Raw genomic sequence first — 24213 nt, 5'->3', positions numbered from 1 at the left:
CGGAGAAAAGTCTTGTTCTCGTTTTCACGGGTTGTAGAAATGTAAAAAAATAATTCCAGTAAAAATTCCCCTCTAAAAACATCTTGAGATTAAGATGGAAATCAAACTGTTTTCTTTCTAATTCCTAAAAAAAGAAAAAAACAAATCTGAATCTCATAAATTGCAGTATTATAACATTAAACTAGCAAAGAGAAGTTTTTAAGAATACTAGTTAGTTTACAAGGAATTTTTAAACGTTGTTATAAATAAAAGTATTAAGAACGATGGAAAAAATGAACACAATAATTTAGTCGCTTCGCTCGCGATTCTAATGTAATTTAATATGAAGGTGTCCTCTTGTGGCCAGAGAAAGAAGAACGCAATCGATTTATAAGAAATACATTTAGTTTATTCTGCGAATTCCTAAGCAATAAACTTCCCTAACGATATCGCGAAAAAGGTTCCTGCTGGATATATCTATGCTTCTCCAAACGTTTATATATATATATTATATATATTATTAATATATATATATATTGTCCCATTCGATGTGTTTACAAAAATTAAACATCCGTTTCTCAATGCTAGAAGGTTCCAGTTACCATTCCCAGAGCGGATGTTGAAGGATTTATGAGAAAGGAAGTTCGAGGGTTGAACAGACGTGTGGATGTCGTACTATCCCATAAGAGGACACAGAAGAATAAAGAAAAAAAGAGTTATTACACGACTTCCTTTTTTCTCAACATCACATTTCTCGAATGATTAATATTAAAACGATATTCATCAATGATCAATCACTATCGATTAAGAATTAGATAATATAATTATTAATACTAATAGTGTACAACCATACGTTATCCTTTTCTTTCTTTTGCGGGCGTGTGAGGATTATAACGTCGCGAAGTATTTCTCTCAGCATTTAGGCTCGTGTGTCTCATCGGTTCTTTGAGAATAATTAGTTTCTCCCTTGTTCTTTCATTCTATCGCATACATTCTATATCTCTCTTTCACACACATACACACACATCACGTACATTCTGCGTACAAGTCTTGACGTATTCTGGTTGGTTGTTCCTTGTAATTTATCTTCCCAACAAATATATGCAGGGAAATACAGGCACGCATCACATCGCAAAACTATTCGTTTCTGTTTCTTTTTTTTTCCTTCTCCCTCGTGTACCGTAAATCCATACAAGAGACGAGTTCTAGTCGCGATTATTATATTACATGTGTGTATTTTTCAAGCCCGCCGCCGCCAGTTAGTTAACGATGAATTACACACCGAATCCTTCTATTCCATTTCTATTTCTTCTTAATCGTTCAAAAGGTTTCTAAACTAAACATCCAATCGGGAGGAGGGGGGTGGGATCATCCTTAAGCTCTGAGTTTCCCTCTCTTTGTCTTTTTTCAAAGATCGTTCAACAAAATAAACAGCTCTAGCGACGAATCCATCGGTAATTACATCGTTAATCAATCATACGTATATATACATACGCCTTTTAGTTTTAATATGTATATAGCGGAGTAAACATTTATGTATATATATATATACTAGATCTTGAGCGAAGATCAAAGCGTTCTCACTCTCATTTACGGTACTTTTACAATCATTTTCAATTCATTATAGGTCTCCCTGATTCTTCTGCATCGGTTCACGCCTCTTCGCTCTTTTCAATTTTTCATGCAAAACACAACGTAAGGTTCGTTTCCGATTTCGGCGATAATTTAGGCAAAACCGAATCCTTCGCTGCATTCGTGGATCGCTTTCAGCAGATTTGTACGAAGCTTGTCATATGTTTCATAAACCGGTAGATCCAGCTGATTAAAGCTATGAAATGAGAAAGATAGGTTAGTAAATTTTACAAGTAAATGTTACATAGAATTTATGCATACGAAAATAATCTTTTTTTACCATGTGTGAGCTGACGGAAGCCTGTCTGTTGATCGATCTTCACGGTGAATTTGGAACTTCTGTACACCGTTCATTCCCTCTAAAGCGGCAAAACCTTGTAATGGTACTTTCGAAGTTCCAGTGACGAATTGCAAGAATTTCGCTCTATCTGCTTGATCGAAACCTCGTAGTGCTCTCCAGAACCATTGGATCTATATTTTATTGAAAAATATTGACGATTAAAAATTATTTAAATACAAATATAACGGTCCAATATTGCATAGACATTGTAAAATCCAAACATATTTATTTACCTGTAAGGATGTTGCACTATATTTGTGATATTCCGTGTTGGCTTTAAGATCTTCAATATCTACATTAGGTAATCCACTAATTAATAATTCAAGTTCCTGCTCGTTGAATATAGAGATCAGTCGTTTTGGGATAATATCGTAAAAACCTTCTAGGAACGCGTTCAACCTGTAAATAGAAATAAAATTGTAAATGTAAATAGAACTGTAAATAGAAATAAATATGTGTTAAAGTTTATATAAAGTATTATTATATATAATATATTACGCTATTTCACTTACTGTTTACGAATTGCTCCAGTCATTTTCATTTGACAAACAAGTCGAATGTATTCTAGTTTCGTTTCTTCGGTAACGACAATGTTGCGACCATTTGGTATTAAATCTCGTACGTCATTTACACCAAATTCATTCACCTACAAATGTAAATGAACCAATTAAATATAGCGTATAAACAGAAGAAAAATTTTCAAAACATTGATAGGTATCATTTGTGACCAAAGTATGTATTTTAGACTACAAATTTTACCTCAGTGGAGAACGTTAATTCATATCCAAGATCAGCAATATTATGTTCTGTAAGATATACAAGTCCTTTGTAAAAGCTATAATCTTCGCTTTCCATATCTGTGTGCTTCACCAATATTCCCAAAATATGTTTATAAAAGCTACGGGTGAAATAGCATTCCAGGAGCTTGTTGTCGTAGATAGCTTTAGCTGTAACAGCAGTTGTTAGTATAAAATATCTATTATAGTGTAGAACTCAAAATAAATGAAATAGGAAAATTACCAATGACTCTTCCAACAAATTTATAGTAACACAAGTGGTTAGGATTACAGTGCGAAGAGGAATTTATCATGTATGTCACTCGATCACCAGGGCTGACAGTGAACAGAGCGTACATAGGATTGAAGATTTCCCTGGAGATGATGACATACCATTCTCTGAGTAATCCTCCAGCATCTTGACCCTCCTCGCCTGAAATTGTACAACATTAATGATGTTATTAAGGCATATTATAATTGCACAAATTAATATTTTATGATGCTTCACCTTCAAACACAATGTAAAAGCGATTCTTCCATTCATCTGCATTTCGCCTGTGAAGTTCCCTAAAGGAATCTTCGAAGACATGATTCCTGCGAACGTGCACTGCTAACTCTTCTCTTCGAATACCTTCATCCATTCGTTCCAATTCTGCACGGAAGTACCGCCTTTTCACATCGAAATCAAGAACTCTTGTATGATCCACTAACACCGAAAATGGACCATCTGCTAGATGTGTAGTTGTTTGTCGGAGAATTTGATTCAGAACAGTTCTATGCGTTTCTGCAAAGAAAATATGTTTATTAACATTTTTATTGTAATTACTTTACCTTGTACTCATTTGATGTTTTTATATTTTTTATTTGATGTAGGAACTTTCAAAACCTAATTTTCGTTAAAAATTATGATGCGTGCTATTAGAATGAAGATATTGACATATTTATCAAAACATGGAGGAAAAATATTATACCAGCAAATTTGAGGAACTTGATTTGGTCAGGTGGCAGTGTCTTTTGAGGGGTAGGTGTCATATCCCATGATGTATTAATGGCGGTTTCTAATTGAGATGTGCCTTCGTTGTCTGAGTATATTGGCGATACTGGTGCCAGGTCTGCAACAACCTCACGGTTCTCGGTATTTGTACTTAGTTGTCGTTCACGAGAGGTACTTGACGACGAATGTACCAGGAAGAACGCTTCTACTGCGGGCTGTAAAATATAACACGTAAAGGCATTCACAATCGAATAAATTCTTTCAAAGACAATGTAAAAAGATCAAAGAACAAATAGTTACCTGTAAAACTAAGACTGCATGATGGTCTGGAGTGTATTCTAGCTCCAACAGACAGGCGCTTAGCGTTTCCCACAAATGATCCAGTACTAAACATTCGCTTAATAAAGGAAGCTTTTCTTCACCTACAAAAAGATAAGTATATAAACCTTAATTGCAATTTAGAAAAATAATTATTTTATATGATTATTTGAAGCGGTGCCCACTGATCTGCCATGAAAATAAGGTTTTCAGGAAGAAAATGTTCATAACATAGTTCGAAAAATAAAAGTATTCAGTTTCTTTTAGAATTCCATTTACTCAAGTTAGGAGCTTTCTAATGTTGCATATTATTTGATTATCCTTCACAAATAAAATTATTCTTCATTCATTCACACAGAAACGAAAAAAAAATGTCGCACACAAGAATTCTAAACATAATACTAAGGGGAACTGTCCATTAATCGTTATTTACCATCGGAGGCGATAGTTGGTTTCGCATTTTCAGACTGAGACGAGTTTGCTTGCGTCGTATCCATAGGCACATCAGCGTCCGCATTATCATCGCCTTTCAAAAATATATTAAATTTGATTATTCATTAGTTTATCCTGTAGACTTGACCAGTTATTTTTTAACGAATATTGACTTTTATATATTTGTAAATATTACTACAAGTCAATAAAAGTTTACAAGTGTGCAAAATTTTCTCAGTTAAGACCTTTTTCATAGACCAGACAAGTTTTTAAACGAAACCATGAACTTTTATAGGATACAAATTTTGCGTTAGACGAGATTGTTAACTGAAAAATATAGAATGATAAATTACCTGCATCAGGTGCTTGATTTGCATTTCCGCCATCTCCTGTACCTTCTGCAGTCTGATTGGCTACATAATCAAAATGAAAAGTAAATTCAATTTCTTTCAATATTTTTTAAAAACTAATAATATTTTTTAAATGTACCTGTCTTCTTATTAGTATTTGCTAATCGCACAGCTTCTCTAATTTGTACGATCACTTTAAGTATTCTTAAAAAGAATGCCTGACTAGAAGTTTTACTAACAAGGGCAGCCATTGATGGTAATTGAAGGTCACTTCCAGCTTTGACCTTGCTTGGTGCAGTAACTACTACACTTTCATTTGTAAACCTGCGTTAAAAATGGTTGTAATCAAATTCCATGTCCATATATAAATACAATCATTTAAATTTAATAATTCATAGTTTAAATGCAATACCTATCCAAAAGAATTCCTCGTGAACCTCCAGTACTGGTTGAAGGTTGCTCGTCGATAGAATTCCTTCTTAATTCACGATTTAAAACTTTCAGTTCCATCATTAAATCGTTTATATGTTCGCAAACCATATTAGCTAATTCCATAGCGCCTTCCATGAGTAATTTTAGTATCTGAAAGAAAAAATGTAAAAGTATAGATACATGTCAGGAATATCTTTTTATAAAATAAACAACTACACTTAATAATATTACCAGTTGTCTGGTAGGATCAGGACAATGAGATAAATTAAGTAGCAAAGCGGTTGCATCCTCGAGGCCCTCTTCCGAACAACTTTTGCTGGTTAACACTTGTATAGCAAGTCTAAGATGTTCTTCAGGAGCAGCAACACTCTGTTCTTTATTCAGATCTGTCTTTTTGTTCTTATCTCCTTCCTGTCTACGATATGGATTTACTTCCGTCAATCCAATTGAGATCAACGACAACAATCTGAGCAGCTTATCTGTTAACTGACTGCTGCGCTTGATCACTGACCAATTCAACATTGAGATCAATTGGCCGAAAGCTGAAGCCTCAAAGGTAGTCGTATTATGCTCTGGCTCATTTCCTAAATTCGAATTTGAATGTGTTCTAGCAACTGATTTTCCCTTCTTTGAGGCGCACGAATCGAGTTTTAAGAGCATATCCCAGAAATCTGGCTGATCGCTCTTTCCTAACTTCGAAGCAGATTTGCCCTTCGAACTGAAATCTTCTTTGTTACTCGAGTCTTTTTCTTTATTACCATCTTTCTCTTCAGATTCTTTAGACTTAATTGGCACAAAATAACCAGGGAATCCTTTCGCCAGAGTTATTAACAGATCTAATGTATGTCTGCAGAAGAAATATAAAAGATTATATTTCAATCTGAAAAATCTATTTACATTAGGCTACTTCTTTATCGATAACTTACCTGCATACTGTAGGCGCTGCTTGTGGATGAATGGCAATGCTACTACCTTGTCTTTCAGATTTTTTACCACCGTGTCTAACAATGTGGAAAACATTTGCTCTACATCCAAGAGCAGCATCAATGCTAATATTTAACCATGACTGCGCATTGTTTCTTTGGTCAAACGATTTGGGAGAACTGAAAACAGAAAAAGGAATTTTATGAATTCTGTGCATGGAAGTTTACGACTAATTTCTTGGAATGTCTTGAAACTTTTCATACCAGTAGTCCATTGTAGACGCAAGACTTTTCCTTTTGAATTTTCCGCCGAAATCCGCGGCTATGTCTTTATTTTCATCGTTACTACGTTCCATGATATTTAATAAGGCTTTAACCACCCATTCCCTTGTGCTACCGTGATAGCAAAAATTCCTAATAACTCTATGCAGCCTTAACGTATTAATTTTTGGTTCATCAACGAATAGTAATACCAATAGACAGGCCATTGATTCATGGTCCAACAACTGTCTACCTCTGAGTCGTAAACCAGTTCCTTGATGCGTTATATTGGCATCACCACGAGAGTTCCATGGACCCCATTGTCCTCTTTGTGGTACAGTTTGAATCGAATAACGTGTACCACTGTCTCTACCTATTAATGATTTTTAAATTCAGTTAGTTACGTACATAATATACAAAATATTAGTTATAATCGCTACTTACCTCTACCAGAATTTCTTAATATACTGGACAAAGTTGCATTCCCTTGGCTAACGTGATTAAGAAATCTTTCTTGCATCAAGTGTCGATTTCGAGCTTCCCATTCTCTTCTAAGAATTTGAGCTTCCTGGGCCAAATCTGGTGGAAGAACAGATATCTGCGATTCCTCCATATCAGTTAAGATCTATGGGAAAGAAAACAAAGACGTCAATATAATGGATGTAATAGACGTAAGACTAATTTATTAAAGAGGTGTATACCTTTAGGCCCATCAAAAAAAGAATATTTTCAAGAGTTTATTACAGGAAAATCACTCAGTGCATTGATTTAATTTTTTTGTTAGAAAAGGGTTTCATTATAGACTATTTACAAACATTTTCGAAACTGTTATTCACAAAAAACTAAACAAATTTTTACATAAAATATTATTTCCTCATTTAAAATTACGTAACTTAGTCAATTTTTTAGAATTTAAAAATTCGACTCGACATACGGTAACTAATACGATAAAATTTAACGAAATACTGTTTTTCTTTATTTTTAGAGAACGACTATGTGAATTTAAATCATGCCAACAATGTAACTACGTTCGCACTGCACACACGGGTGAAATCTAATTTCTCACTCGTTTTTGCTGGTCTAAATTCTTGAAAATGTTCTTTTTATCACTAATCTAGATATATGTACTTACTTAATTTAATATTTGATATACCCACCGCTTGTCGCAGAGCTGGTTGCAAGTTTTGGAAGAATGCAGCTGCATCAACTGGATCTTCTGGATTAGCAGACGCAGCTGCGTGACGTTGCTGTTCCAAACGTTGCTGCGCAAGAACTTCTTCCTGAATAGCTGGCGGTAGAGCAGCTAAGAATTCAGGATTAACTTCTACTGGTCCAGTCAGTTCTTCAACCACAGTTGCTTGGGCTCGTTGCCGAATTCGTTGAAGTCTACATAAATTATTAAACGATTTTTAATATTTCATTTTCAATTTCTCATTTGAAATTTCTCATTTTCTTTTATTCTGTTATCCTGTTCTAAATAGTTACCTCAATTGTTCAGCTATGACTTCGTCGCGCATGTCTTCTGGCAATGCAGCCAAGAAAGACGGATCTACTCCATCTGGTAATTGCTGTTCCTGAGACTGTTGTTGAGGTTGTTGCGACTGTTGTTGTGACTGTTGCGGTTGTTCTTGTGGTTGTGTCTGTTGCTGTGGTTGTTGCTGCTGCTGTTGCTGCTGCTGCTGCTGCTGCTGTTGCTGTTCTAACGACTCTGGATTAACAGTTTCCGATGTTGAAGTGGTGGGATCTTGATTGAGTACATTTGCACTGAATAATAAAAATATGCGTTAATGTTTATCTATTTGTTTATCTATTTATAAGTAATGATGAGATTAGTGTGCCCCTTACTTTCGTTCAACGTTTGACTGATTGGTTAATGGCTGATCTCTAAACCTTATGATTAACTGAGATGTATAATCGCTTTCTCTCATCAAGTCTTCATTACTGTCTTGATTGAAATCAACTACTATAGATGTGTTGGGCCGACTAGAAGCCTGGTTAGTATTCGACACTTCAGCAGTACGATCTGATTGCCCTGAAATATTATAATCGTTAGCATTATCGAAAAAGTCTCGGTTAATTTATTTACCGTTAAGATAATATAAGAAACATTGATGACTTACGTAATCTACTCGCTTCAGACGCACATGGTCCAAGCACAGAGTCAACAATACTCTCAGCCAGTTCTAATGTTGGATTTCGATTGTTGACTCGAGGATCTCTGGGTTCTGATGACTGTTCCTCCGGTGGTGGCGGTGGAGGAGGTCGTTCTTCGTCTTCTTGAACTGTCACCTCCATTTCACCAGTTACGTCTAAAATTACATAAAATTATGATTATTTTCATAATCGTAATTCGTATGAAACTCGATTTAGAACGTTAAATACAGTTACGTTCACACGTGAGTCACAATTCTTTCATTATTGTGAGTAACATTAAAATACACAATTACAAATACAGAATGATTCTTTCGCTAGGAGACTCAAAGACAGTGCTATTTGAATCTCCTAGCGAGAGAATCATTCTGTAGTATTAACAAAAAATTATAGGGACAACTAGAAGAAGCTAACACTGCAGAATAAGTACAAAAATGAATTACGAATAATTTTTTTCCAGTTGGAATCACTGCTAACGTGACAGAATTTTTAGTAAATTTAGCATGGCAATCAAGCTATTAAAAAAATCTATTTTTGTACCTATTATGTCTTCATCAGGCGTGCGCTCTTGACGAGTTGTTTCAACAGCAGTTTCAAATCCAGGAACGAGATTGTTTGTCTCTTCCCTTTGAGATGTCGAGGCAGTCGATCTCTGATCTTCCATTTGTATAACGGTAGAAGAACCAGCTAAAATAAGTGTTAAAAGTATGTTGCAATTAAATATTGAATTATACAAATAAAAGTGCAAATAACGCAATTGACATACATTCTGTATTGTTCAGATGATCTTTTTCTTCTTTACCATCTTTCTCGCCTTTCCTCTCAGAACTATGTTGTTTCTTACGTATCTCTTTTCGTTTTGCGAATTCAGCATTTCTTCGCTTCTCAAGACCAGGAATTAGTTTATGTACAACACCTTTTATATAGGATTAAATAACGTTAGCAGATCGTTTTAATTCATTATATAACTATGATACAATTTTTTGAAAACATTATCGAATATTTACCAACGCAACATTCTGGCTGTGAATCTCCATCCAACAATTTACTTTCTTCGATCCACCAGTGTAACGCGATTGGAATGTTGTTTAACGTAGCTGCGAGGCTAGGTCCGAAAAGATAGCCAGATTGATCCTAAAAGAGAACATTTATAAAAATATAGTATGTTAAAAAATATATAATTCTGAAATATATAAGAATATTATATACTAACTACAAGGTCTATTTGTTCTTCTTCTTGATTTGTAAATATTCCAAGGCCATTTTCCATCAGATAAACACGAGTATCTCGAAAACTAGAAGCCAGGACCTGACTGGTGGATAAAGGCAAACCTTGTGCAGCTGGTCCTAAAAGTCTATAATTACAAGTTCAGTATCATTAAATTGTTCCTTACATACGTGTTACTAATATGCAAAAACGTGCATATAAACATCTTTGCGTAAGTTATTACAAACAAACGTAAATTTAAAACCTTGCTATTTTTACATGAAATTTAGACAGACACGCTTACAATATTTAATACGAGTTAAGGTGTTACACCACGATCGAAGCGTCCAAAAATCTACATTCTTTCTTGCTGCTTGTTTATAGTTTTAAAAACATGGTATAAGTGGTTTATGATATAATACAGTTTCTAAAAAATTTTTTTATTTCAAAATAGCGACACCAGAAGGCCAGCTTTGAAAAATGTTTTTATCAACACGTCAAAAGAGCATGATTACTATTATAGTTTTTATCCCATTGATTTGAAAATTGGAGATATTCTTTATTACATAATTTTTGGGAATACGTGCGGGTTTTGTATAATATTGCAAACTTTCTTTGAAATTAACATTATTTTTGCACGAAAGTTATTTAAACAAAATTGAAAATTGTTGAAATAAAAAGTTTGTATAAAAACAAACTGTGTTACATCATAAACTGTTTGTATCATATTTTTAAAACTATAAACAAATAATTTCAACAGCAAAAAAATATATGAATTTTTTGATACCTCAATCATGGTATAACCCTCTAAATTACCTATGTAATATTACTGGAGGATTCGAATTTCGTGAATGAGGTATCTGAAGAAATTGAGACCTTCGTTGTCGCAGAGCTCTCTGGGTCCTTATACTAGCAGTGTCCAAACCACTCTGTGGCGTAAACAATGGATGCATATCTGAACAAATCAAAAACAATCGAAAACAAATTTGTATCTGAATTTCTTATTGCTTTGGTTCTTAACTTTATACTTACCATTACCATCATAAATTGAAGGGTCACCGTGAAGTCCCAAGGGTAGAGGGAACGTAGTAGTGCTCCATGGAATAGTGGGCCGAGGATTAACAGGAGTAGAAGTATTTACGTTGTCTTGATTATCAATATTGTGTTGAATCATTACAACGTTGCTTCCATCACGATCTGACGACGGGAACATTCTAAAGACACCACTTTCTCCAACATCTTCATAGAATTCTATACCATCTTCTTCGTAGTTCGAAGATCCCTCTTCTTCTTCTTCCTCTTCTTCTTCGTTTTCTTCGCCTAATACATATTCCTTTTGTTGTAATATATTCATTTCAACCTTGAAATGGCATATTAGAGTCTTTCATGACCCTAGCAAAATATTAATTTCTGTTACTGTACAACGAAATAATTGCAAATAAAACTATTCTTTAATTTTTTTTTTAAATTTGAATTTTACAACCTTAAACTATACGCTTGAAAGTATTTCAGTAAATTTTGACAGAATTTTTTACACATTCAAAATGTGTGAAAGTCAAGCTAAACTTGAAAGACCCAACATGCCATTTGACAGTCCGAAAAATAGAGTGCTAATTCAGAACGAATAAAACTGTAATTAATAATTTTATCAAATTACCATCATCTTCTTCCTCTTCCTCCTCATCCTCATCATCTTGCACTTCATCTTCATTGTCGTCGGAAGGATTACTGTCAGAGTCTGAATCGGAACTCATTAAATCCTCCTAAAAGTCACAACATTGCATTATATTCTCACAAAACAAGAATTCAGTACTTTCAAAATCACCTTGCTTTTTATCCCCATAAACATTTGTAAGAAGTAGAACAATTAAGGTATTTTATCTATGGTTATTGTAACTCTTCAAATTTATAATTTTGTAATTCCCTTCGTTTATAAACAAGGTGTTTTCGAGTTACAGTCAATGAAAATTGATAGAAAAGCGATGTTACTCTTACTGTGGCGTCTCGTGTAGGGTCAAAATCAGCTTCTCCGTCACGCATTGCAAGACTTTCATCATCAATATCCATTGGCCTATGCGGTCGAGAGGACTGATCCTCCACCACGGCCGAGCCTGGCGTGCCATGCCTGGAAAATAGTACACTACTTGATTATAAGTACAGCAGCTTATAAGCATCTAAAATAATGGTATTATTTATATATACTAAGAATACACCATATTATTTTCGTCCTATCTATATTTCACGTAGGACTGAATTCGTACCATGTATTCTATGCAATCGTAAAATCTCATTGATGATTACCTTTCGAGAAACTGATCCATAATGTCCTCCAAAGCAGCTTCATCTCCTTCCTCATGCACTTGACTCTCCGATGTAGGTTCAAGACTTTCGGCAGTCACAGATATGTCATGTTCTGTGTTCTCTGCATCCTCATTCGCTTCCTCGCCAACAGCGTGAGTAGCTTCTGATGTTGTAGTGCCAGTCTGCTCTCCAATAGGTTCTTCTTGAACGGTTCTATTTTTTGGTTTTGAGTATTTATTATTGACAGTTCCTGGCATTGGTTGATTGATAATTCTAGAAAGTATCTCTAATGGTTTCAAGGCAGCATTAATCGTGCCAGCCATATTCGGGCTCGAAAGGTCCAAACTGTGAGGAATCTTCGCCAGGTCTGTGATTATTCCTTTCCTTAACATGATCTTCACAATATAGTTTACGTAGACTTGGTACATCTTAACGGAGCCTCGTAACTGATTATGAGGAGTTGAAAGGCAGCTATCAATCATTGTAGAAATCAAACCTATCAATAATTGAAGTTGTGCGTGTTTCTCAGAGCTTTCAGGGAGAGCCAAGGTTCTCGTTAAAGCTGCCTTCACTTCGGTGACCAAAGTTGTTTGCACATCCGGAGAGTGATTGCAGGAAGCTATCGCAGCAATCAACATTCTCGCCATGTTACATTGTTTGTCACTTGAATTCTCTGGCAACATCGGCAAAAGTTTATCCAGAAGAAAAGCAAGCGCTGTAGTATCTTCTGTTACCATTTCACTTTGCCCTGCTCGATATACGTGTTCAGTAATTAAACTAGCGACTGCACCATACGAACGAACAGCTTCTGCGAGTATTTTTAAGATAGCAGATTTTGTTAATAGAGGTTTCTTTGCTTCTTCTGGCTCAACCTTGCCATTGTTACCAATGTCTGAAGAAATTTTCAGTGGAATTATTTGAGAAACTTGGTCATCATCGTCAAGAGGATCATTATTTGTTGTCGTTGCATTGTTCCTAAGAACGTCTCCTCGTCGAGAAGATGTTGTTCCTGCAGTAGAACTTGAGGAGTGTGATGTTTTCTTTTCTGGACTTCCTGTAGGTGTAGTGCTCCCATCATCCGGTACAACTGGCGTAGGTTTTATAAGCGCATTCAATAAATCTCGGACTACAGATATAGAAACTTCTTCTACCATTGGTAGAGCTGGAGATGGGCCCGGGAATAGAGCTTTTACGATCAACCTGTTATCAGCATCCTCCCTTCTTAGTAAATTGATATCTACTCTGAGAATATCTTCACAAATTTTTCTATAGATTTCTGGATTACGACAAACAGCACTACTAATTTGACGTGTCATGAACAGAATTTCTTTGTATGCTGGAGGTATATTGCCTTGAGTACGACTGCGAATAATCATTTCCATGGCTAAACGGAGTGTGGATGGCTCCTCTAGAGTATGTCGTATTAAAAGGGTACTTAGACTGACGCATCCAATGAAACTACTTGCCTGGGTCATTTCTAGAAGAAGTTTTACACCACCTTCGCGAGCAAATATTTTTGCATTCTCGTAATCTCGTGTGAGCCGCAAACAAAGCTTCATTACAGCATGTAGAGCATCTCGATCTACTGGAATTGCTAACAATTTTACACAGGTACTTATGATACTCGGAGCTATATCAGGATCCAACCCTTTCACAACAGCGTTCCATTTATCCTCAGCTGGACTGTAATCTGTGTCCATGTTTGAGTCAGAACCAAATCCACCATCTTCAGTTCCATTGTTTAATTTGAAACCCATCGTGATAGGTCTTCTGTTGTCACTATCTTCATTAACTTGTGTCATGGAAGAGAACGTGATAAGGTATCTTCGTCTGCTACAGGTAATCCTCACACTGGACTCACCAGCCCAGTAAGCATCATTGATTATTCGATTATTCACTGGAGAGTATGAATTCCATTTTCCTGTGCCTAAGTCAAACCACTTCCACATTCTATTTGTGGCCTGTTTCAGATGAAAATTGTTATATTTTAATAAAACAGATTTGTATAGAAGAATATAATTTATGATACAAACTTTTATATATACTACACACCTTATGCATCATTCGTTTTCGTCTTGTCAATATTGCCACCTTTTCCAAGCGATCTATGAGCAATAATAAAGGTGCCAACCATTTTGGTGTTTTCGTTGAAGTTGCTGTATCCTTGTTATTATCCTTATTAATGACTTTATTTTTATTTGTTGTAAGTGGAGGTTCACTTGCTACAAGTAAGCGTACAAGTTTGTTTAAGATATCACTCTCTTCAACAATCTGTGCGCAGGGTACTCGCATTTCTTGACATGTTCCCTGTAAAAAAAAAAGAAAGAAAATGAAGGTTATTCTTACATAGTACAATTTCGTATATTACAATATACAACATAGTACGAATCCTTACCTCGAAAAAGAGAGTATACAGATAAATACGTCCAGCAACTTTATTAGCTTCTTCACATTCTACTAATCGCGTGCCAGCATTTGGATCTCCGCTCTCAGCAATATCGATCAAATAGTCTACTAGACTACCAATCTGTAATACGAAATTACGTATAATTATGTATAATTAACACGTAAGCAATGGAATGCTTATTAATGTATATAATACTATTTTTTAAATCTTTACCTCTTTTATGAGCTGTCGTAACATACTATCACGCCATTCATCTCCATTTCTCTTAGTAATAGTAACCAATAAATCACAAATTCTGTACACGGTGTCAGACATGAGGTCCAACAAATTCAAACACTGACCTAAAGCACTATTTGTAAATTCGTCTATACTTTCTGTTATAGTAGTTTCACGAGTGGGCTCTTCTGAGCCAGCAACTTTTCGTGTTTCAGTTTCACCAAGTGACATTGCTATAGCGTGCATCATTTGATCATCATCTATTAGTTCCAAATCCATCATAAGACCTTGTCCACCTGCATCACCCGCTGGTACATCCTAATAAAAATTAATTAATTATTAATCACTGCTATATATTCTGTCATTCAAAAATTAATAACTTTTTAAAATTGAATATATTATTAAATTTGAGTTCTCAAATTTAAAAAAATTATCAACAAAATATTTCATCGCAAACATTTTCTGATTTTTCAATACACCTGGCTCCATAGTCAATAAAAAAGAAATAAATTATTTTAAAGAAGAGTTTGAATGTTAGTATCATTGAACAAGAATCCAGATTAAATCTTTTTGATATCGTTATCTTTGTTTCTATTTTGTTTAATTGTAGACAATGATTTATGCAAAAACTTTGTTGAAACTTCAATTTAAAATTAAAAAATTTCTAGAGTTTCGAAATTGTAACGAAATTTCGGATTTAAACTTGCAGAAATGAAAAATTAGGTTTCAACCCACACCTATTTTATACTTATTATTACTTACTGATCGGCGCAATGTTGCAGGGTTAGTCAACAGGTAATCAGTAGCCAATTCGACTGTCAATGTCTGAAGCAAAGCTTCAATGCAATCAGCTCTCCTGAATCCCATATCCATTAATTGTCTGAGGTGTTCCGGATTTACATCTGCTTCGGGTTCTTCTCTGCGCTCAGTCATTGATCCTCCCCTTCCAATTCCGCTGGTACCACTTGTACTACCACTGACTGCACCTTCATTATTTTCTTCTTTCTCAGTACGTTCCTTAATGATCTTTTCACCTCGGAGAATGTGTCGCAAGATGGATAAAATCGATTCAGTCATACGAGTACCGTAGTTTTTCAAAGGTTTCTTGCCCCACATCAACATGACTGCTTCAAAAGCTCTCTTATGAATGTCGGTGAGATATTTTATCGGATCGAATTCGTATACTTTATATATTCCCGTGCACTTTGACGAAACAACGTGAGGCGAATCTAAAATAGCTTTAGGATTCACCATTTTCTCCAAAAGCATTAGCCAAGCATCCAAAAATTCGCCAGTACCATCTGGTAAATTAGGATGCTCTAATCCTTCTGATAATGGAAATTGTCCTCCTCCAGACAATGCCCAATGGAAAGTACTGAAAATATATTATTACACATGTAACAAATATCTCATTTTCAATCAAATATGTACATTTATATCCTTATAAACTTACTTAAAGAATTCATTTAATCCACCTAATTTAACAAACTTTTGTAACATCAAATGATATGGATGTCTTTTTTCGTCGAATAACATTGGAGACGTGAAACCCACAGAACATATCAAGAAGGTCAATTTGAACTTGGGTATCGGAGATGGAGGTAGTATGTCCCATGTTAATCCACGAGTCAATAAACAGTTTAAAGCTGTTGCTACGCTTCTCGCTGCTTGTGAAGGAAGAGCTGGTGTCAGAGGCATCTGCTGTGCTCTACGTTGTCTCGTTGGAGAACCCATACAAAGTTTTACAAGTAAACCGAACAATTCAGCCAGGGCTCTACCCAATCTAGATGAAGCTCCCAGCAAAGGTTTGATGTATTTTAACTGGTGAGAACTTGGAGACGCCCTTCCTGTACCAACAGCCGGTTTATCGTCCACCTCCATGGGTACAGGTGGTGGATCAGTACTCAATGCTTCCATTGCTGTCGTCATTCCATTACTTCCCATGTCTGAGGATACTCCACCAGACCAGCCAGAAGTTTCTCCGTCATTCTAATTAATTCATTTAAAACATTACGTTATAATCATAAATATATTGTATTACATCATATTTCTTTAAATAAACAGAACATTACATACCTTCAATTCAGGTGGCACTAGTTTATCCATGTCTTCCTTTCCAAAGTCACAACCAGCTGGAATAGTATCTTCGCTGCAAAGCGCTAACAAAAGCGTACTTTCCCAAACTAAAGACATATACAGCTCAGAGAGACCTTTTAAAACAGTCAGACCAAGCTCTGATCCCCAGTGATTCATGGACAAATTCCTGATTTCGGTTTGGCTAGTACGACACACATGAACAAACATTACTACATATCCATGAGCAGCGTTCATAGCATGGAGTAAAGGTGTTGCTGTATCACTCGTAAAGGCTGTCTCTAAATTTGGAGCAGAGGCAAGTTCATGCAATAGAACGGAACCTCCCGGTGTTTCCATATGACTATGAAGTGGTTTCAGTAAGTTTAGAACTTCGTTCAATTGAGACAAACCAGTTTTAAACACTAGTGGTTCGTGTGCAAGATTCTGCAAAAAAGAATTCATAGAATACATATGACATGAATAAAATAATAAAAGAAATTAACACGTTGATCGCCAAGCCAGTTTTGGCTGACAATTCTCTCGAGCCAAAAGAAATATTTGGTAATTTGATAAATTAGGTTAAAATATGTATTTCACTTGGAGTTTTATGTTACCCAGTTATTTATATACTCAAAAACAAAATATTTTTGTGTCACTCCAATGGCATGGCTCGCAAGGTAACTACGATAATTCAGGAATTTCGACTTTTAAAAAAGTAGAGAACCTCAATAAAAGTACTAGACAACTTTGTTTTCTGCTACTCTTTGGTTTTTCAGGGTGAAAACACCTGTATCTACAATTACTTTCTTCTGATTCCCACGTCACTATGAATTTTTCAGTATATATTCGAAGGAGACCATTCTTTTTGACAGTAACACGAGTTTATATCAAAAGCCAGTCGTACAAAATCCACCATCATTCAACCAAAATTGAGTGTCGAACATCCATGACGGACGCGATCAATGTGTTAAAGAATCAATTATACTATGAAACTTACCAAAATACTTTTGCAAACTGAAGCTACAGCTTGTGCCGCTTGTGCAACTGGATAATCTACTGGAAGATTGGGTAATCCTAAGATAGACAATAATGGAACAAGGCCTTTTTGGGCAACGAATTCTCTACAATGGTCCTCTGTGGAGTTGTTACTGAGGATGGCATCAACAAACTTCATGACATTGTGTATATATTCTACTAATGCTATTGGCGTTTTCTCTCGAGGCTGAGGAGGTGGACCAGGTTGTGCAGGAGAGGGTGAAGGTTGTTCCTCCCGTTGAGGATGAGAGCTCGTACTGGCTTCTTCTTCGTCTTCTTCTTCCTCGTCACTGCTACTTCCACCTCCCCCGCCTCCTCCACCACCAGAATCGCCAACCCCGACTCCAACGGATTGTCCAGAGGATTGACGATTACCAGAAGTCGAACTCGATGGTGAATTGTCGGATTTACTTGCGGCTCGCATACATATGTAACGAGGATCGCAGCCCAAGACACAAAGTTCTTCCAATAACTGAAAACAGAAAAAAATAAAATTATTACAAGTATTATATATATGTCATTAGTCACCATATAATAGAGTATTGTGTATTATTAAGGGAATTCATACTTTTATAATACTAGCAATCGCATCGACTTTTAAGCTTGGTTGGTGCCTCATTAATTCGTCCATGGCATTGCCAAGATTTGAAGCTGTGTCGCCTAAAGGATCCGCGCTTCGACGTCGTCTCATCGCAGAAAGATACACTGGTGACAGTAATACTTTAAACAGCCGTTCAAAAGGACGACGTTTCACAAATGCCTCCAGACCACGTTGATTTAGACACAAAGCGCTAAACACATTCGGTAATGACCCTAGAACTTCTCTAGTAGCAGGAACCTGTACAAAACATCGAATTATGATTGAATGTTATTATAGCATTATTAAAATACCAAGTAAACATCTTCATATTCGAGTAACATTACTTCAGTTGTGCCAATTTACTTACTTCTTTAATGAGTAATGCATGTAACACGACGTCAGTTAGTCCATTGTCTTGCAGAGAGGACAATAATGATGGTTCTTGAAAAACGTACACTGTTACAACATCCGTAGCAATAAGGAATAGGGAAGGGCCGTAATATTCGGCATTACTTATGATGTGTTTTAGAGAGGAGGGCAGAGTGCCTTCCATGATATGTCTGTTACTATCAGAGAATGCTGGATCCTGAATAATTTTCTTAATAAAGTTCAACATCGATTTCATAAGCGCGGCACGTTGTGGTAGACAAGTTTTTCTAGTCTTTGCCGCGGAATAATCCGGCATTTGTTCAGTTTTATCTTCTGTTTTCGAACTCATGTTTTCATCTTCTGAGAATTCCATAGGATTTGACGATTCCTCACGCTCGTCGTAAGGCTCGTTTGAACGACGGGATGCGGTAGAATCTTCGTCCCTTTCTACGGATCTTTCATGAACCGGTTGTTGATTTTCTTGATACAGCGATGGCTCTATTTCGAATGGTTGTTCTTTTCTGCAAACGTTCACTTCCATATCGAGGCGATTAATGAAACTTTGTAGGCCATTGTGAGTTTGGAATCCTTGCATGTCTATGTTAGTTATCAAATCTATCACACGAACTGCCCTTGTTCCAAACTGTAAATGAAAAATATAAAATATTAAGTTTTTAAAAATCTCAGCAATTATTCAAATATTATATCTAAATAACAATAAGATCTTACTGTTATATGCTCCAGCTCACTTCCAGGCCAATTCATAACCTTCAATAAGCTCTCCATCATTCCACAGCTCACGAGAGCTTCTCCTCCAGCTTCGTAACTCGCTAGATGATACAGAAAACTGAATAATGCTGTTGCGAGTAGCAGTGGAAAGGGCTGTCCATCAGGTTGTGGTGAAGTCAACTGAGCAATGCAGGTACGAATTGATACAGGGAAAAATCCATGATATGAACTAGCTCCAGTGACATCAATTATCATGTTTAATCTCGAACCAGGTTTTCTGTAAAAACAAAATTATGTATATTTCTTCTATTTCAAAAATAGTTTATGAGTTGTTTATTTTTAACATTTTTCAAAAATTTCTCTCAAAAGTCATTCATGTTTTTAAGATTTCTACTTACTTTGGAAAATGTGGATTACGATCTAAATGAATGATACTGGTAAGAGTTCGCAGTGCTGCTGCACGTATTTCAACGAGATGTGCGTGTGGAAGTTCCCATACTTCAACTAATTCTTCTAAAAGCCCTGCATGCAACAAACTATGTGCATTTTCTTGAAGTGCATTGCTATATACAAGTATTGATAATGCTTGCAATCGAGCTTGCACACACTGCAATCGTCTTCGATAATCGGAAAAACTATGAGCCAGTCTTATGTGGGTAAATAACGCCATCTGAAGATAAAAAATATAATTTAAAAATTTATTTTTTACTACTGCAGTTTTATTTTACTATTGTTTTATTTTACCTGTCGGTCAGGAGGTACATTATAGACTTTCAACAAATCATTCATTATTTGTGCTGGAGTTTTACCAAGCTTATCCACATTTTCTATATGTATACAAGTTACAAAATTCGTCTGTCCAAGTTTTTTTGTAGCAGTACTCGAAGTGGTACCCGATGCGTCTGATGTGTTAGAATTCTCAGCATAAAATTCAAAATGCAATGTTGTTGCACTTGCTGGGAGTGGCTAAAATGATTTATAAATACAAACATTATAACATTTTATGGAAAATAAGGATTACTAGATAGTTCTAAAATTTAAAATACCTTATCTGGATATTCTTTACAACATTCTGCTAAACCAAATCCATTATCTTTACCACCCCAACTCTGAAATATAGAAAAATTATATATATGTATGCTAAACTTTGTTTTATGAAATTCTAATTCAGAAATATAAATTGAAAAATTATTTAATAAAAGACTAACCTCTGCTAAGTGATTAAGTCTACTCAGTAAACCTTGCTTCTTGTCACTATTTAAACGTGTAATGAAATTACTACGTTTACTGAACATGTAAAGAAGATTTAATACACCAAGAACAACATGCATATCGCAGCTTGATAACAATGTCTCCAGATGCTCCATACTGTTGTACAAATGCCGTGAGAATGAGTGTTCAATTAACAATGTTGTGAAATGAAGAACCCAAAGAAGAAGATCTTTTGCCTGTATTAAATAATATAATTATTAATTTACAGTACAAAATGAAATTAAGATATGCACGACAGCATGTAATACTTCAATTATACCTCTCTATTTTGGGGGAGATCACAGGCTAATTCCCATGGATTGTCTGGGCTCCGTGCCGCAGCTTCTTCCAAAATGCTATCGCTAAGATCTAATACATCAATCCAATGAAAGAGTTCGCATTTAGCAAAGGTCCATGCATCTATTTGCATTAACTCCTCTAGCAATTCTGCATGGGAGCATGAACGCAATTTGTTTATAAGCGCCTGACATTCTGGCAGCTAAAAAGTTACACATTTGATACTAAAAATTTGTTGCTTAAAAATAGACTTTAATTCATAATGTAACAGGCTTCTTACCGCTTCAGAAGTGCACTTTTTCAATCTACTTCTATCAATTTTCATTTTGGCAGGGTTTAGATTACCTTCGTAAATTTAAAATCTGAAACAATTTGTTCCAATTATACCCATAAATAAGTATGAAATTTTATTAAGAATTTATTAGTTAAAAATTATAAAAATAGTTTGAATCAATTATTTTTCATTTTAAAAAAATTCAAAGATATTTAAAAAATGTATATAAATTCATTTTGAAATTTCCTTTTTATATATTGAATACAAACTGTTTTGGAGTGTTTTTATATTATGTGCATGAATTTAAAGCGTCTTCTTATTTTGTATTGTAGACTGTAATATAAAGCAACAATTTAAACAATGTTTAATATTGTTGCATAAAACATGCACAATTTATGTAATATTATGAATGTTACTACCTGTTTGTCAGGTATTTTTATTAATGATTTTTGTATAAAAATTTAAACTGGTGAATAAATTTAGATCAGGTTAGTATTATATTAAAGATGTAATAAATGTATTAAAATAACATGATATTTAACAAAATCATGCATAACAATTACTTCTGCAAGTAGTGATTAATTCAGTATGTAACTTGCAAATTGCACGCAACAATTCGTGTATATTTCCACGAATATTATCTTGCGTTACAATTGTAAAATTGCTTGAACAAAATAAAAGTATCGCATTATTTTTGTAACGATACGAAAGATTCTCCATATGGACCTACAAACGCGACGAGAAACAATTAGCGAAATTGTTCCTCTGAATAACCAAACACCAAGAATGAAAATAATACGTATATAAAATTCTTATCGGGCGAACTGTTATTAATAGAACAATACGATATAGAATCACAACGAAAACCTCATTAGTTAAGAAAAATCGAAGTGCGGACTCCATAATTCACGACATAGCGTTCACAAAGGACAATAACAATAACACCGTAATTTTCTGCTATTAGCTCTTAAAAGTTACAAATTGTGACGAAACGTACTACTGACGTTACAAATACCTATTTTGAAAATCCTCTATAAAGGAACGACAATTACCGACCACAAAGACAAAAACGATAAAGAGAAATAAAATCTCCCCAGTATAACGCAAAATAATCAGGAATATCCTGATGCTATCGAGAAATGGAACCGTTAGAAAAGCGATAGGAACGAAAACAACCTTGTTTCTCGTTAAGATGCAGAGTCATCCGTTTCGCGAGGCCTAACCTAACTCAGGCTCGTTCGTTAAGGACAAAATAACAACAAAGAACTGACGTACACGAGATTCCGACAGACAAATGGAAATACATCTTCGAATAGATGGCCGAGCAGGGATTCGACACGGAAAATGAGAAAAAGCAAAGGATGTACTCGTGGCATGAAAACTTACCTATAGATAAGCCGACGAGGATTCGATAGAGTCGTCCTTGTCGTTCGGCCTTTCGATAAATTCGAGGTCGGAACGATGCGGCATCGCGACTTCGAGAACCGTTCCGTCGGTGGTTCTTCGCCACCTTAAACGTGTCCTCAACCGAGGATTAATAATACCTTTTCGTCAATGAGACGCCGTTTTTTCTCTTCACTCTTTTTTTTTTTTTAAATAAAGTTCGCGGACGGGCGAAGAAACTAAAGGAGGGAGGGGAGGGGGGAAGAAGGACGTGAGCGAAAAACCGAACCGTGATTCGAGGTGATGCGAGAATCGACCGGCCTCCGCAGGGATATCTCTCGAACTGGACCAAAACAAAACTTGGTGGTGAGCGTAAACGGAATGCGATCCTCTTCTATCGCTTAGCGCCAATCAGAGTACCGATCACCGCCATTTTATCACACCGAGGCTTCCCGACTGAGGATCGTGGTTCACCTTTCCTTTTAACCTTCTCGTAATGCGCTACCGCACAGACGAGCTTCTCGAACAATCCCGCAAAACGTTTCACGCGACCTTCGACCGACACTGCACTTCACACAAAGACGGAAGATGAGGCCAGGCCACGCACCGAATGATTTTCACTGCGCCAAGTGCACCGCACTGGCTGCTCGTGTACGCGCACTCATAGAATCACCAGAGACAGGGAAGAGATGCCTGAAGCGAGACAACACTTGCCACTAACCGCACTGGGTTAACCGCTTCTTCGCATCTTTCCGCTGCGGGACTCGTTGAAACGACACACTCGCATATTCCACTCGATACGCAATACGGTGATTTAGAATGTAGGGAACACTGTTGTCCTACTATTCGGGGATTTTTCTGATTCGCTCGCTTCCGAGAAACTCCGCGCGTGATAGGACGCTTTGGAACCATCCGTGACTGTTCCTCATTGCGTATCGCCGACGGATGTCTAGGAACGCCGTGGAAATGTCGCGCGTTGCGGGGACGTCCACGTGTGAACGGGCCTTAAGAGGTCGTTATTGCAACTCACCGTTATGTCGCCAGCAGCCAATCCTGAAGCTGCTTTCCACTGTGTGGTGATCTGATTGGTTGAGTAATTTCTAGATTCTTAATGTGTCAAATGTTGCGTTTAATTACTTTTCTGCTGAATTGTAGATTCGTGGGAGAAAGAGGGCAGAGGAAATGTGCCATTAAAAATTTGTTAGGTTCACTTATTTGTTCTGTATTTACTTTCTGTATTCACTCGTGATGTATAAGGTTTGGTAGTCTAGTGATAGGCGTCATTCATTGAATGCATTTAAGAACATGTTTAAGATATACATCATTTTGAAATTGCTGAAAGATATGGTCTTACAAAAATCGAAGGAAAATTGCACAGTATTGTGCAATTGGGGATCGTTGCGATTTTGCGATTTCTATTAAAGTTACTAGAAAAATGATCGTATATTTCACTGCTTTTGGTTATTTTCGATATGCTTGAATTTCTAAATAAGAATTAAT

At 35.9% G+C, this 24213-nt stretch overlaps 1 protein-coding gene across 6 annotated transcripts; it reads right to left on the bottom strand.

Annotated features, from left to right (window-relative positions):
* Nucleotides 1–692: 692 nt before the first annotated feature.
* Nucleotides 693–23584, bottom strand: Huwe1 (HECT, UBA and WWE domain containing E3 ubiquitin protein ligase 1). Of its 6 annotated transcripts, none has more exons than XM_076375468.1 (47): nucleotides 22717–23584; nucleotides 21337–21418; nucleotides 21040–21258; nucleotides 20717–20956; nucleotides 20555–20617; nucleotides 20253–20474; nucleotides 19907–20178; nucleotides 19509–19785; nucleotides 18778–19422; nucleotides 18399–18668; nucleotides 17793–18302; nucleotides 16796–17239; nucleotides 16173–16708; nucleotides 15482–16094; nucleotides 14717–15037; nucleotides 14492–14623; nucleotides 14149–14403; nucleotides 12097–14057; nucleotides 11785–11935; nucleotides 11453–11558; nucleotides 10828–11115; nucleotides 10612–10750; nucleotides 9802–9943; nucleotides 9596–9722; nucleotides 9355–9504; nucleotides 9129–9275; nucleotides 8558–8746; nucleotides 8283–8469; nucleotides 7923–8201; nucleotides 7595–7823; nucleotides 6882–7062; nucleotides 6441–6810; nucleotides 6180–6356; nucleotides 5485–6100; nucleotides 5234–5403; nucleotides 4961–5145; nucleotides 4825–4884; nucleotides 4473–4565; nucleotides 4022–4143; nucleotides 3699–3936; nucleotides 3236–3511; nucleotides 2972–3160; nucleotides 2711–2898; nucleotides 2464–2597; nucleotides 2185–2350; nucleotides 1892–2082; nucleotides 693–1807 (listed from the first exon to the last, which is right to left on the bottom strand). In XM_076375468.1, the coding sequence occupies exons 2-47, from the start codon at nucleotides 21379–21381 to the stop codon at nucleotides 1705–1707; spliced, it is 12618 nt and encodes a 4205-aa protein (XP_076231583.1). In that variant the 5' UTR covers nucleotides 21382–21418; nucleotides 22717–23584; the 3' UTR covers nucleotides 693–1704. The 6 variants fall into 6 exon arrangements, with proteins under 6 accessions (XP_076231583.1, XP_076231586.1, XP_076231584.1 ...); XM_076375471.1 differs by having other exon boundaries at nucleotides 10672–10750; XM_076375469.1 differs by having other exon boundaries at nucleotides 11791–11935.
* Nucleotides 23585–24213: the final 629 nt, after the last annotated feature.

This window comes from Calliopsis andreniformis, chromosome 3 (genome assembly GCF_051401765.1).
Source record: "Calliopsis andreniformis isolate RMS-2024a chromosome 3, iyCalAndr_principal, whole genome shotgun sequence".
Classification (NCBI taxonomy): domain Eukaryota; kingdom Metazoa; phylum Arthropoda; class Insecta; order Hymenoptera; family Andrenidae; genus Calliopsis; species Calliopsis andreniformis.
This window is presented reverse-complemented; position numbering and strand designations above follow the sequence as displayed.

Bases quoted from the DNA above. Each gene is read 5' to 3' on its own strand.
- Huwe1 (XM_076375468.1), bottom strand. From the start codon at position 21,381: ATGAAAATTGATAGAAGTAGATTGAAAAAGTGCACTTCTGAAGCG. The intron at 5,404-5,484 runs GTAATATTATTA...TTTTTCTTTCAG, and splicing joins CTGATCCTACCAGACAACTG to ATACTAAAATTACTCATGGA. The intron at 4,885-4,960 runs GTACATTTAAAA...TTGATTATGTAG, and splicing joins AAATACTAATAAGAAGACAG to CCAATCAGACTGCAGAAGGT.